The sequence below is a fragment of the Hipposideros armiger genome, unplaced genomic scaffold (genome assembly GCF_001890085.2).
Source record: "Hipposideros armiger isolate ML-2016 unplaced genomic scaffold, ASM189008v1 scaffold_1283, whole genome shotgun sequence".
Taxonomy (NCBI): domain Eukaryota; kingdom Metazoa; phylum Chordata; class Mammalia; order Chiroptera; family Hipposideridae; genus Hipposideros; species Hipposideros armiger.
Genome location: NW_017732633.1, coordinates 1 through 12,776, shown reverse-complemented (window position 1 = coordinate 12,776; position 12,776 = coordinate 1). Strand labels below are relative to the sequence as shown.

At 41.0% G+C, this 12,776-nt stretch overlaps 1 protein-coding gene across 1 annotated transcript in view; it reads left to right on the top strand.

Annotated features, from left to right (window-relative positions):
- The window catches only part of LRP2 (LDL receptor related protein 2), a 242,363-nt gene extending 231,190 nt beyond the window's left edge, over nucleotides 1–11,173 (top strand). The window contains exons 64-71 of the mRNA XM_019633298.1: nucleotides 1,821–1,911; nucleotides 2,940–3,007; nucleotides 3,157–3,274; nucleotides 4,138–4,267; nucleotides 5,299–5,400; nucleotides 6,985–7,092; nucleotides 10,372–10,443; nucleotides 10,624–11,173. Coding sequence (XP_019488843.1) covers nucleotides 1,821–1,911; nucleotides 2,940–3,007; nucleotides 3,157–3,274; nucleotides 4,138–4,267; nucleotides 5,299–5,400; nucleotides 6,985–7,092; nucleotides 10,372–10,443; nucleotides 10,624–10,785 — 851 coding nt within the window. The 3' untranslated portion in view covers nucleotides 10,786–11,173. The remainder of the gene's footprint in view (nucleotides 1–1,820; nucleotides 1,912–2,939; nucleotides 3,008–3,156; nucleotides 3,275–4,137; nucleotides 4,268–5,298; nucleotides 5,401–6,984; nucleotides 7,093–10,371; nucleotides 10,444–10,623) is intronic.
- The last annotated feature ends 1,603 nt before the right edge of the window (nucleotides 11,174–12,776 follow it).

Here is a 12,776-nt window from a genome sequence, read left to right as displayed (position 1 = left end):
GAGGGCAGTGTCACTGACCCTCATATGTGGGATCCGAACCGGGGCCCTCTGGCATCCCAAGCGAGTTCTTAACCATCGCGCCACTTGGCCGGCCCCAGAAGGCCCCATTTTAAAAGGCACGTTATCTTGTTGGGAGATGGGGGATAGAATAAGGAAGCAGTGGTTGAACTCTCATACTAAATGCTGTGGATGATCTGTGCTTGGTAAGACCTTTCTTCAGTGACTCTTAAATTGAGGCGCTAATAAGCCATGTGGAATAACTAGTGTTGCTAACTAGTATTCATTCAGTGCTTGATAAGCAAATCAAAAAATCATCCTGCAGTGCACTAGCCTCCCGTTTTATGGCTCACATGTTCCAGTTTTAGCTAATGGGGAAATGAAGAGGCTTAACCGCCTTCTACACACCAGCGGGAGCAAACAGCGGGTACACAGGTGTACCACCTTTGGAGCCTTTTCAAAGTTGGCAGGTTTAGATAATGAACTCAGGGAATAAAAATGGCTTCCCTCTGCCTCCCTTCCTCTATTCCCATTCTCATCCCAGGGCTACTGGGTAGATACTGGCAAGATCACAATATTTAGCAATGTTGTGAACAAAATGACAATGTAAAGCTTTTGAGATTTCTGCTGTAGATGGATTGCTCTTACATTTACTGCAATTTCACTCTGAAGGAGAGGTGTTGTCCAGGTTATCACATTATTTACTACTTTCCTCATTTACATTTTTGCCAAGTAGATTATATTAAGATTCCTGTTTAGAAGAACTTTAACCAAAGTAAGGATGTTAGTGATGGTAGTCATTCTATACAGGGTCTTGGTTTGGTATATTAATTAATCAATTAATTTAATAAATATTTATTGAGTGTCTACTATGTACTAGGTACTCTTCTCAGTGCTGGAGATAACAGAAGTGAACAAAACAAACAAATCCCCTGCTCTCATTGAGCTTTCATTATAATAGGACCATAAGTAGAGAACCCAATAAATATATAATGCCAGGTGGTAAAAGTAAAAGGAGAAAACTAAAGCAAGATAAGAGGGATGAGGGTGGAGTGGGAGTGGGGTTGCCTTTTTAGATAGAGGGAAGGCCTCTCTAATAAAGGGAACTTTGAGTAGAGACTCAAATTGAGGGACCGAGCCAGAAGGGTATCTGAACTCCTTAAATAAACACACAGGCAATAAACACTTATTGAGCATCTTCTAGACATAAGATATGGAAACTCTAATGACCCATCAGACACATCCAAGGAGGACGTGGGGTCTGAGCTGGAGCAAGGACCCAGAGCAAAGGCAGTTTTAGAAGACTTAAAAAATGGAGATCTCTCACCACCTGTCTGTCAAGCATCTACATATCTGTATCTATGTGTCTGTCTATCGGTTGATGGTTTGCTGATGCTTTGGAGCCTTTAGTTGAAGTATGGAGGTGTGCCTAACATGAACTCTTGATTTTGACTGGGTTCATAGAGGAGAATTCTGAACACTTCAAATGAGAAGGTGAATGTCCTAAGAGATTCCTGTACCACAAGTTTTTTTTAACTATTAAAGTGTGCTCTGGAGTCTAACATCTCTCCACTGTTTTGCGGGCGGGGAGCAATGCTATAAACTGCCCCTTTCTTTCCATCCAATGTATGTTACTCTCCAAGACCTTATTATCGATAGGGAAATTCATCTGACTTAAGGGGAAGGTCATGTTTTTAAAGGGAGACTAATTAACCTCCCTGCTCCCCCCACTGACCCTGGGCTGGAAGCAGGTTTGCATGGTATTGGTGCTCTGCTGAGGATGGCTCATTGACTGACACATGCATGGCTTTCCCTTCCTGCAGCCATCGAAAATCCCATCATCATGCCCCCGCCATGCAGGTGTATGCACGGAGGAAATTGCTATTTTGATGAGAATGACCTCCCCACATGCAAGTAAGTCTGAATGTTGAATTCTGAGCTGTAGGACTTGCCTTTTCTGGGGGAATTCGAGACCTGAAAGTAGCCAGAAAAAACAGGTACAGGAACCTTGCCAGTTCACTAATTGTCACACCTTAACCAGCTTGCCTTCCCTTGGGGGAATCCACAGAGAACAAAGACAGTGCTTCTTAAATTATAACGTGCAGAAGAACCAGCTGGGGTCTGGACCAAATGCTCAGCTCATTCACAGCGTATTTCTAACAAGCACAGAAATGTGGACCACACTTTGGGGAGCAAGGCATTAGAGAAATGACAACTACCACATTTTCCTACTCACCTGGTGTTGTCAGTTACAATTGGATTGTGGGAGAGCAGCTGTCAGCAAAGGTGCTTCAGGACCAGGCACGCGTGATGAGCAGAGACTGAGCTAAAGACATGGAAAGAAGAGAACTATTGAGAAAGCTCTAACGTAGAACAAGATAAATGGAGGAGGAGGGGGGTGGTAAATGAGGGTAAAAGGGATCAAATATATGATGATGGAAAGAGAACTGACTCTGGGTGGTGAACACACAATGTGATATATAGATGATGTATTACAGAACTGTACACCTGAAACCTATGTAACTTTACTAACGGTTGTCACCCCAATAAACTTTAATTAAACAACAACAACAAAAAGATAAATGGAGGTCTTTAAAAAGTATTTAATGAAAGCACATCAGAGGAAAGAACATAACTATGGTTTCCATTTTTACTCGGTGAGAAAAATTCCATAGATTACAGAAGACACTAGTAAGTTTATTTGGTAAGGCTGACCTTGTAAGATGCCACAGCTATTCTGTTGAAAGTGAATTTCCAAAGTCAGATTACTGTTGTTTCTGCTTCTCATCTCTTGGCAGAATAAACAAAGGTCATGCAGGATACACTGTCTGTTCAACATGTTAATTTACTTAGTCAGACCTCTGTCTACCTCAAGATGTGCTTATCAAATTGCGACAGACGCCTAAGAAGGCAATCCCTTGTGAACAATCTTTTACTTTCAGGTGTCCTAGTGGCTACATGGGAAATTACTGTGAAATAGGGCTTTCCAAAGGAGTTTCTCCAGGAACAAGTGAGTTTTTAGAATCTGAACAACTTGGAAATACTTCACAGTGCCTACACTGAATGCTGTTTATATTCTGTTTCACCCAGTCTTTGAAGAATGAATGGTTCTTCTCCTTCGCATGTTAATATGTTCTCTTCTTCCTTCCTGGATGGCAGCAATGGCTGTGCTGTTGACAGTCATCCTGATCATCATAATTGGAGCTCTGGCAACGTTAGGATTTTTCCATTATAGGAAAACTGGCTCCCTTTTGCCTTCTTTGCCCAAGCTGCCAAGGTCAGTTTCATTGTGTGCAATATTGATTTTAGAAGCCTGTGTGATGATGACTATGTGAATAACTTAGTTTTTGTTGTTGTTTTAAGTCAAGAAAACACAATACACAGTTCACCTATTCTGCAGAAAGAAAAAGCAGTGAACTTAAAGCAGTCACTTCAAATCACAACTTCTTTTTCTTTTTCTTTTTTAACTTTATTGGGGAATGGTCTGCTTTTCCCAGGACCCATCAGTTCCAAGTCAAGTTGTTGACCTTCAATCTTAGCTGTGGAGGGCGCAGCTCAGCTCCAAGTCCAGTTGCTGTGTTAAATCTAGTTGCAGGGGGTACAGCCCACCATCCCATGCAGGAGTCGAACCGGCAACCTTGTTAAGAGCACGCGCTGTAACCAGCTGAGCCATCCGGCCGCCCACCAGCAGCTCATCGGCAGCTCAGCTCAAGTCATTGTCTCCAATCTAGTTGCGGAGGGCACAGCTCACTGGCCCATGTGGGAATCGAACTGGCAATCCTGTTGCTCAGAGCCTGCACTTTAACCAACTGAGCCACCCAGCTGCCCCCAAATCACAACTTCTTAATCAAGTGCTTCTTTGAAGCCTGAGTGCTGGTCCCATTTTATAGTTCATATGGTTGTGCCTACTGGTGGGCATTCAGGTTACACTGGAGACGTAATTGGCTGGGCGATGGGCCAGGCTTTATTTCTGCAAGTACCAAAACTTTAATACTTCCAGGTAGCTAAGGCCATTTACTACCATATTTGATATATAAATTCAGAGAAGGGATTGAGCATTTCATTGAAGTAAGATTTAGCAATACGATGCAAAAGGTTATTACAAAAAATAAGAACACTGTTTCGATTACTTCTTTTCAGCTTAAGCAGTCTTGTCAAATCTTCTGAAAATGGAAATGGGGTGACCTTCAGATCCGGGGCAGATGTTAACATGGATATTGGAGTATCTGGTTTTGGGCCTGAGTCTGCTATTGACAGAGCAATGGTGATGGTGAGTATGGTTTCAGAATGACTGTTTGAAGGTTGTCATTTTTACTGTTTTATAGAAAAACAAAAACACGTTTTATAAAGAATAAAATTAACCTAGAAAAAAAAAGACTTTGTACTTCTCAGAATAGTCTTTACTATGCAGACAAAGTTAGGAAACATTAGATCTGTTACAGAAATGTGTGTAAAAATAGTAATAAAATTGAAATTTATCCCTGCTCTAAGCACACTGTTGAACTGGAATTGCAAATAGTTATTAGTTTAATTGGAATCTTAAACAGTTTTATGATTTTTGGGAGGGGACAGAGAGCATGATGTTCTCTTTTTACTTGATGACTTTATATGTTTAAAGGAAGGAGTAGAGAAATACATGTTTCCTAGTCTTGTATATTTTCCCACCAATGTATAGTGATGGAATAAACCATGATTTTTAGAGCCAATGGTTGTTTCAAATCATAACTGCCACCTTCTAAGTGTGTAATAATAGGCATGGAGCTTGGTCTCACTGCCCCCATCTGTAAAATGGGCACAGTAATACCTCCTATGAGAGCCAAATGGATGTTTCATGAGTGGACTAGTGCAGTATAATCAATATAATCATAATAAGTATTGGGAAGTCATTTTCAGTATTCTGCCTTTTCCCCAAAGCTTTCATTTTTATCTCTGCTTAAAAGCACAGTATTACCCATTCTTCTTTCTCCCCTCCCTCTTCTCTTCTTTGCTCTACTTCCCCCACCCACCCTTTTCTCTGTTGTCCAAATCCATTAGTATTTGTACTAAGGAGCCATAGATGTAGGAAGAGTGTTTCTATTTTCTTGAGCTGATGGATCAGTACATTTATGTTACTGTACGTAATGGCTTGCCATATGGAGGCCTTGTGTCTCTGCTGGCTGCTTCTCCTTCCCTTTCTCCCCCCCCCTTTTTTTTGGGGGGGCAGGGGGTAAATTTGGCATGGTACCTAGCATGCCTCCAGGTGTGGGGAGGACACCTTCCTCTATATGTGAACCAGATCAGTATATATTTTTTCTTTATCAGAGTGATCACTTTGCCATGGAGATGGGGAAGCAGCCCATAATATTTGAAAACCCAATGTATGCAACCAGGGACAGTGCTATCAAAGTGGCTCAGCCGACCCAGGTGAGAAGTCGCTTAGTCCTTTCTTTCAGGTGCCACTGATGCGGGATCTTGCGCTACTGCATGATGAAAGCCCTCTTGGGCGCTGGGCCACCTCACCTCCCCTCACATGGAAGGAGGCACGGCTGTCCAGTCCTCAGCTTCACTATCTGCAGTAACAGCACTAACCCAAGGGCGTGAGACCTGAAAACCATCAGAATCCTGTTTTGTGGCACACTTGTTGAGGTTTGGCAACCATTCTAGGGGTGCTGACCAAGAGCCTTTTTCATACTGAGTGGTCAGACCAAGAGGTATGAGTCTGTTCAGAGGCTTGGCAGACAGTGCCCAACACGTACAGACTCTCCATAAATACCTGTGAAATGAATGAGAGAATGATTGTCAGGTCATTGTGCAGAGGTTTTGGGGACTGGCTATGCTCTTCGGGGTTCTTGTTGATGTCATGAGGGTGAAATTTGAGGTGACCTCCCTGTGCTTGTCTTTCCCATACTTTTCTGGAAAGTACAATGTGTCTATAAAGGTCTCCACACTTGTTAGGCAGATATCTAAATTCCCTTTGGTGCAGCCATATTACTCACTTTAAGAGGATCAGGGAGATGAGATAGGAGTCTGGAAGAAGGGAAAAAACTTTCCATTAGTTCGGAGTCAATAGCCCCAATATTATTTCCAGTGTCTGTCAACTGTTAGCCTGTTCTTCCATTGTCAAAACAACTACAGCCTCAGTGAAAGATGGTTTTATTGTTAACACCTAATGTCTTTTGAACTGACAAGATTGGTACATTTTAATACAAGATAGAAATGTTTATTTTATGAATAGCTTTCTTAAGATCAGAAATGTTTGGACCTTGAAAGCATTTTGCCTAATCCTTTGATATCCAGATAGCAAAACTTGAATCACATGGTGAAATAGATACAACATTTTTATTTGTCATTTTCACTTGAAATAAAATGAGGATGTGTTTACAAACATATATTCAAGTTTGAGAAGAAATGAAGCAAATGTAAAAATACAGAAACAGGAGTGAATTTCTACCTGTAATTTATTAATTAGATATCCATGGTAATTTGGGCTTAAGAAGGAATGTGTAGAGGAGTTATTAATTCCATTATGCCTCTTATTTAAAAAGTTCAACTCCCTTTTAGCAGTCCTCTGAAATTATTAATTTTATTCAAAACATCCAAAGATAAGATGCTCAGTTCACCAATCAGTTTGGGAATGATTTATGCTGTTCTAGGATTTGGGGTGCCAATACACAACCAGAGTACCTTTGATCCAAAAATATGGTCAACAGTGGGAGTAAGGGGGCATAGAGAACACAGTATTAATTGCCATTACTAAGTGAGAGTGTGACCAGTAGTGGATGTATTTGCCTCCCAGGATTAAGGCATGATGTAGATGACTTAGTGGTTGGTGCTCCTGGTTTTGGGGAGATGGGAGAAGTATTTCTTTCTGAGCCTTGGGATGAGTCTCGTATAATAAAAATGGTGCCTGACCATCTGTGGGAGAGCAAATAGAACCAAAATGGTGATAAGAAACTTTATAGCAAAACTTCTTTCTAAACTGGATAATGGCTTCTAATATTTGCACAGGTGACTACATCTGAAAATGTGGATAATAAGAACTATGAAGGTTCCATAAACCCTTCTGAGGTAGCTCCAGACACAAAGCCAACTTCCCCAAGTGCTGATGGAACTCAGGTAACGAGGGCTGATGACTGAGATAACATGGGATTTGTCAAGGACTTTGGAATTGCTAGGGTTGTTAATCCTACGCAAACTAGGAAGACCCTGATAGGCTCACAGACTCCAAGATGTGTAGACAGTTAATAAAGATAATTTTGAAAAAATTATAAATTGAAAAACTTTCTACCAAGCAAATCTACATGCTAACATTGAGATGGGAATGATGTTCCTCGTGACATGGGAGACCATGTGGATAGAAGGGCAACAGACTTCTGGGTCCAGCCCCTTCAGACTAGAGGCATTTCATTTGAGAGACTTAGCATGACTAAGGAGCTCACTGTGCCAAGAATGCGTACAGAAGACCCTTTCCTTTCCTGTGTAATGCAGTTTTTTTCAGTGGACATCTTGGGTTCCCTTAATAATGGATCTTCGTAGCTCTACTTAGCTCTACTGCTGTCACCTATGCTCACCACTAGATGGCACTAATTTATACCCTCTTCATTCATCTAATAGTCCAACCAACATCATTGCCCTACAGCGTTTAATATTGGAGATTAAAGGAAAAAAGACCACTAGACAGAGCGTCTTTAGCATGTCTTCAGGCCCCTTGATATTTGTAAATTATTTGGTTAACAGAGAGAAATTCAATAATAAAATTGATGTAAAGCTGTATATTAATGGATAATATATCACTAGTTTTAATGGACACAGATGAAGCCGTCTAAGATCTAGCTGTTTGGTTCTGGGCAAGCTATTTCACCTTAAGAGTCCTTAATGTTTCTCCCTGAGGGCACTGTTGGCATATTGGTAAGATGGTTCTTTGTGGTATAAAACTATTTTATGCATTCCATGAAATTTTAGTAATCTTGGCCTCAGTCCACTAAATGCCAGCAGTGTCTCCTCCAGTGCACTGTAATCCCAGAAACCCTCTCCCCACCTTGGCAGCTGAGAACAATAGGATCCGGGATGTCTTGGTTCTAAGGTTCTATGATTTCTGTGAAATAATATAAAGAAACACAAGTCTAAGGGTAGTTAGAAATCTTACCATTTTATGCAATCTTATTTCTCAAACTGCATAAGCTATACACAGAATTGGTAGTTGCAAAGTTAACTTGGAGGTCATTTTGGATTTTCAAGTACTTCAGACATCGGTTCCTGTTCTGCGTGTTCAGGTCAAAATAAAAGTTGAACTAAATGATTCAAATGAGAAGAGCTCATAACAAAGGGCTCTTTGTCCACCTTTTCATATTGAATTTACTGTCTTCTGACACACACACACACACACACACACACACACACACACACACACATAAATGAATGTTGTCTTAGAAAGGAATTTCCAGCTTTGTATTTTTCAAGAGACTGAATTTTTTCTTTAACCTACCTTAAAAAGTAGACTTTGTTTTTGTTTTTGTTTTTAGCTGAGCCATCCTGCCACCTGTTGGCAGCTCAGTGGCTGCTCAGCTCAGGCTGGGACTCGAACTGCTGTTGCTCAGAGCTCAAAATCTTGAGTGAGCTCTTAACCAACTGAGCCACTCGGCCGGCCCAAAAAGTAGACTTTGAAGATTAATTTTCCACAGACAGACACCAGAATACTTGAGCGTCACATATTTGGTTCCCCAAGTCTGACTGAACCCCGAGGTGGTGTGCCATTTCTTTTTCAGTCCATTTTAAGGATAGTGGTGCTCCTCCCTACACAGAGCTCTGAGCCTGAGCAGGAAAGGGAGTGTGGTGGGGAGTGTGGTGGGGAGGCTGCAGCCTCTGACGTGCACATCAGTCATCAAAAACACAGCGAATACTGAAAGACTCTTTCAAAATAAGAGTGGACCATCACCAGTTATGGGCCTTTTATTTCTCTTTCCCATCTTTGCAGTACGTCAGTTCTTCCTCTTACTTTTTTTTTTTTTTAACCCTCTAAGGCCTGCCCTTCATGGTATGTACAGGGATCTTCCCGTATCGGTTGCCTCCTGGGCACTGAGATAACAGCCAGGGTGGCTGAAAGCAGTAGAGGCCCTTGGTTAGGATCACCCTAGGTTGACATTAATGTGCCAAAGAGGCTCATGCATGTATTTTTCATCGGTAAACCTGCGCAAAGGACTTAGAGTTAAGAACATGAACTCTTGTGACTTAGTCCTATGATTTTCCAAAAGTCACGTTGACACGCATTGGATTTGCCAAGGGGATAAAAATGAAAATCACCACCATTTCTCTTGTTAGTAATTGCTTAACTCCAAATAGCCACTCCATACTGAAGCAATGATTTTTAAGAGTTTTGGGCCTTCCCTATTTAAGTGTAAGCTTCCAGAGGCTAGGCTCTGACCTGAATGTCTTTATCTTCCCCTTGGTGGTGACCATATATAAAGTAGGTGCCCACTTAACTGTGGATTAGAGGGAATGGCCTCTTCTCCTGTAGTCATGTGCTCCCCACTCCTTCATGTTGGCCCCCTGTTTTCACAGAGCAAGAGATATTCCAGAAAACATATGGGCTACCCTAGCTACCTGCTGGAGTAGGCTGTCTGTCCCTTGTCTCCCTTCATCTGGAAGCCAGAGCTGTGCCCTGTGCCACCACAGCCAACTTTTCAGCACGACGGGCCATCCACCATAGTCTAGGATGATTTCTCTTTGGTTCTTCAGTTTATGGGCCTCTAAGTCCTATAGTCATTGCTTACTCTTATACCTACAATTTAGTTATATGATCTTGCTGTGACTCCGTTTTCTCATCTGTAAAATAGAGATAATAAGAGCACCTAACTCACAGAGTAGTTGGGAAGATTAAATCAGGAACTTGTAAAGCTTAGAAGAGTCTCTGGCATAGAAAGCTCTCCATACAAGTTAGTTGTGTTTGTCATTTCTATTTTTACTATGATTACAGGAAGAAATGATGAAGGGAGAAGGGATGTATGCTTGGGTTGTCCAAGGAGCAAGATAGCATTTTAAGAAATGAGAGTTACAATCAGACATTTTTCTTAAAATTTCAGGCAGCCCCTGAAGAAATCGCTTGCCTGTCTCTGTCAAAGCTCCTGGAATCTATGGGCACAGATTTTGTAAACGATAAATTTCTAACTTAAAAAGTGTTTTAAAATTATTAAATGAAAAGAACCCAGAGAGTTTCAGTTACAGTTCAGGAACCCTGGGGGAGGAATTGAACAGTTGATCACATGGGCCAGGTCACATGGTCCCAGGTCCCAAATTGCTTTTTCCTTCAAAATAAGGAAATTTAAAAACCTAGACATGGGAGAAGAAACACAAAAATTTTCATTACAGAAGGTTTTCTGTTTCTTCCTTTTCACTTAGGCAACAAAATGGAATATCTTCAAACGAAAACTGAAACAGACTACCAACTTTGAAAATCCAATCTATGCAGAGGTAATTTTTAACAATTTTTCTTAGCACAGGCATTCTTTCTTAGCAGAAACTTGTTTGGCTAAATTGGACATACACTCAATATTCTGAGCAAGCTGGTAAAGATTCGTCTTCTTTATACAAAACTGTTTCCAGTCATGTTGGGGGAATAAATGGCTAATTCATGTTTCCTCATGGTCTTAGATGGAGAATGAGCAAAAAGAAAGCGCTGCTGTGGCCCCACCTCCATCACCTTCCCTCCCAGCTAAAGTTCGTCCGAAAAGAAATCCAACTCCAGCCTACACTGCAACAGAAGACACTTTTAAAGACACAGCAAACCTTGTTAAAGAAGACTCCGACATGTAGCTATGCTACAGTTATTTAGGGAATAATTAGAAACACACTTTTGCACATATATTTTTTACAAACAGATGAAAAAAATCTTAACATTCAGTACTTTATTAAAAAAATATATTTTTCCCCCTGTTCACCTGTAGTTGGAAGTATCTGGAAACTATGCTTTGTGTGTCTGTGTATTTTTTTTTGTTTTTTTTTGTTTTTTGTACTTAAGGCCATCTCATATTTTTACAAATAATTATCACAATGTACTATATGTATATCTTTGCACTGAAGCTATCTAAAGGTAATGTTATAAATATATTGTACATTTGTAAATTTTGGAAAGATTATCATGTCATTAAATTTGCTAATAAAACTACCTGCTGAATTGGTTGGTGGTCATTACAGTAAATGATCCAGTGAAGAAGCGAATTGACTTGGGGCCTTTCGCCATGTCTAAAGAACAGACACCACTCATACTCCCTAGAGAATTATCCAGGAAAGGAATCCGGGCCCCACTCTGGGGTTCATTTTTCCACGTCCGCACTTAACATTGAATATCACAGGTAACCTGATTAATAGATGTATTGAGGCTCTGTGTGCTGTGTAGACATTTTAGGCATCTGGATTTGACTGCAGACATCGCAGACAATGCCGAAGGTAGATAAAGCAACCCGATGTCATCCTTCTGCATGTTTGCCTTGTCCAACCAGAACACTGTTTCAGATATGTTATCTCTCTAGTTGCCAAGGCAACATTTTTATTTTGTAATGTCTGTGAAAAAAAAAATCCCATGTCATTAAGTGCAAGTTAGTTTGCAAAGCATTTGTATTTAATTGAATGAACTGTGTCACTTGATGGACCATAGGATGATTTATGTGCTTGCCTGGAATCTCAGGTGGTCACCTATCCTAGCAACTGGAGCTCAGTAGTAGAATTACTGAAAACCAACCTGTGTCTTCATAAAGTAACCTTACAAATACTGGTTAGGCAAAGCTTCAGCTGGGTTTTCGTTTCTGTGTGTGAAAATATCATAATAACTATTTATTTCCTAAGTTGAACATGAATAGAAAGGGAAACAGTTCTTATTGAGCCTTCTTTAGGTCTTTTGGCTAAATCACACATTTATATCAGAATGTACGGTAGAGTCCAGCTTCCCTTGAATAGTGGGTATAGTCTCCACAACCGGAACCATGGCAGGAATATTCAATTTCCATGCTAAGTGGAGTTCCTGGCTCTCTGTGCTAGTATTGCACATTTTTAAAAACAATGAATGAATGAATGGTTGGATGGATGGATGGATAGGATAGTTGGATGGATGGATGGGTGGATGGGTGGATGGATGAAACATGTACTACTGATTATTTTATTCCCGAGTCCTCAAAATATTTGTTGCTCATATTTTGAGTGCTCATTGTCATTACTTTGAAATGTATTTTGATTAGACAAGCAAATGGAAATGATGCTGCTGAAAAAATTTCTAATAAATGTGTATTTTAACAGAATTTTGTGTGCTTCTTAAGCCCAGGTCATGAATCTGGTATTTGGCTGTGCAGAGAGCTTGGGGCTTTGAGTGCTGGGGAACTCGGGATACTGGGATACCCTGGGTTTGGGTAGGGACAGAGGAATTTCCGGAGCACTCAGGCCTGGCAGGGTGATCTCAGAAAGAGGAAGCCTCCTTTAGGTTCCCACCTGAACTCTGGGTGGGCAGCACCTTTAATTGCCTTTCAAAGTCAATTTCCACCTCCCCCTTTCCTTCCTTATTCCCTAGGCCCTGAGCCAGGTTCTGGTTTAGGATGTAATTGGGTTCCAGGGCTTAGTGGAAGTAGCCCCTCCTGAGGGATCCTGGAGCTGCTCATGCTGAGACCAAAGAACCGCGAGGATAGTCACAGCTGGAGAGGGTTTTGTTCAGAACTGGAATTCAAGCTTCACTGGGTACATTTTGATGCCTTAACCCTAGGATGTGAGTTCTGTATCAAGAGTAAAAGGGAGGCAAGAGAACCTTGAAAATGGTTGTA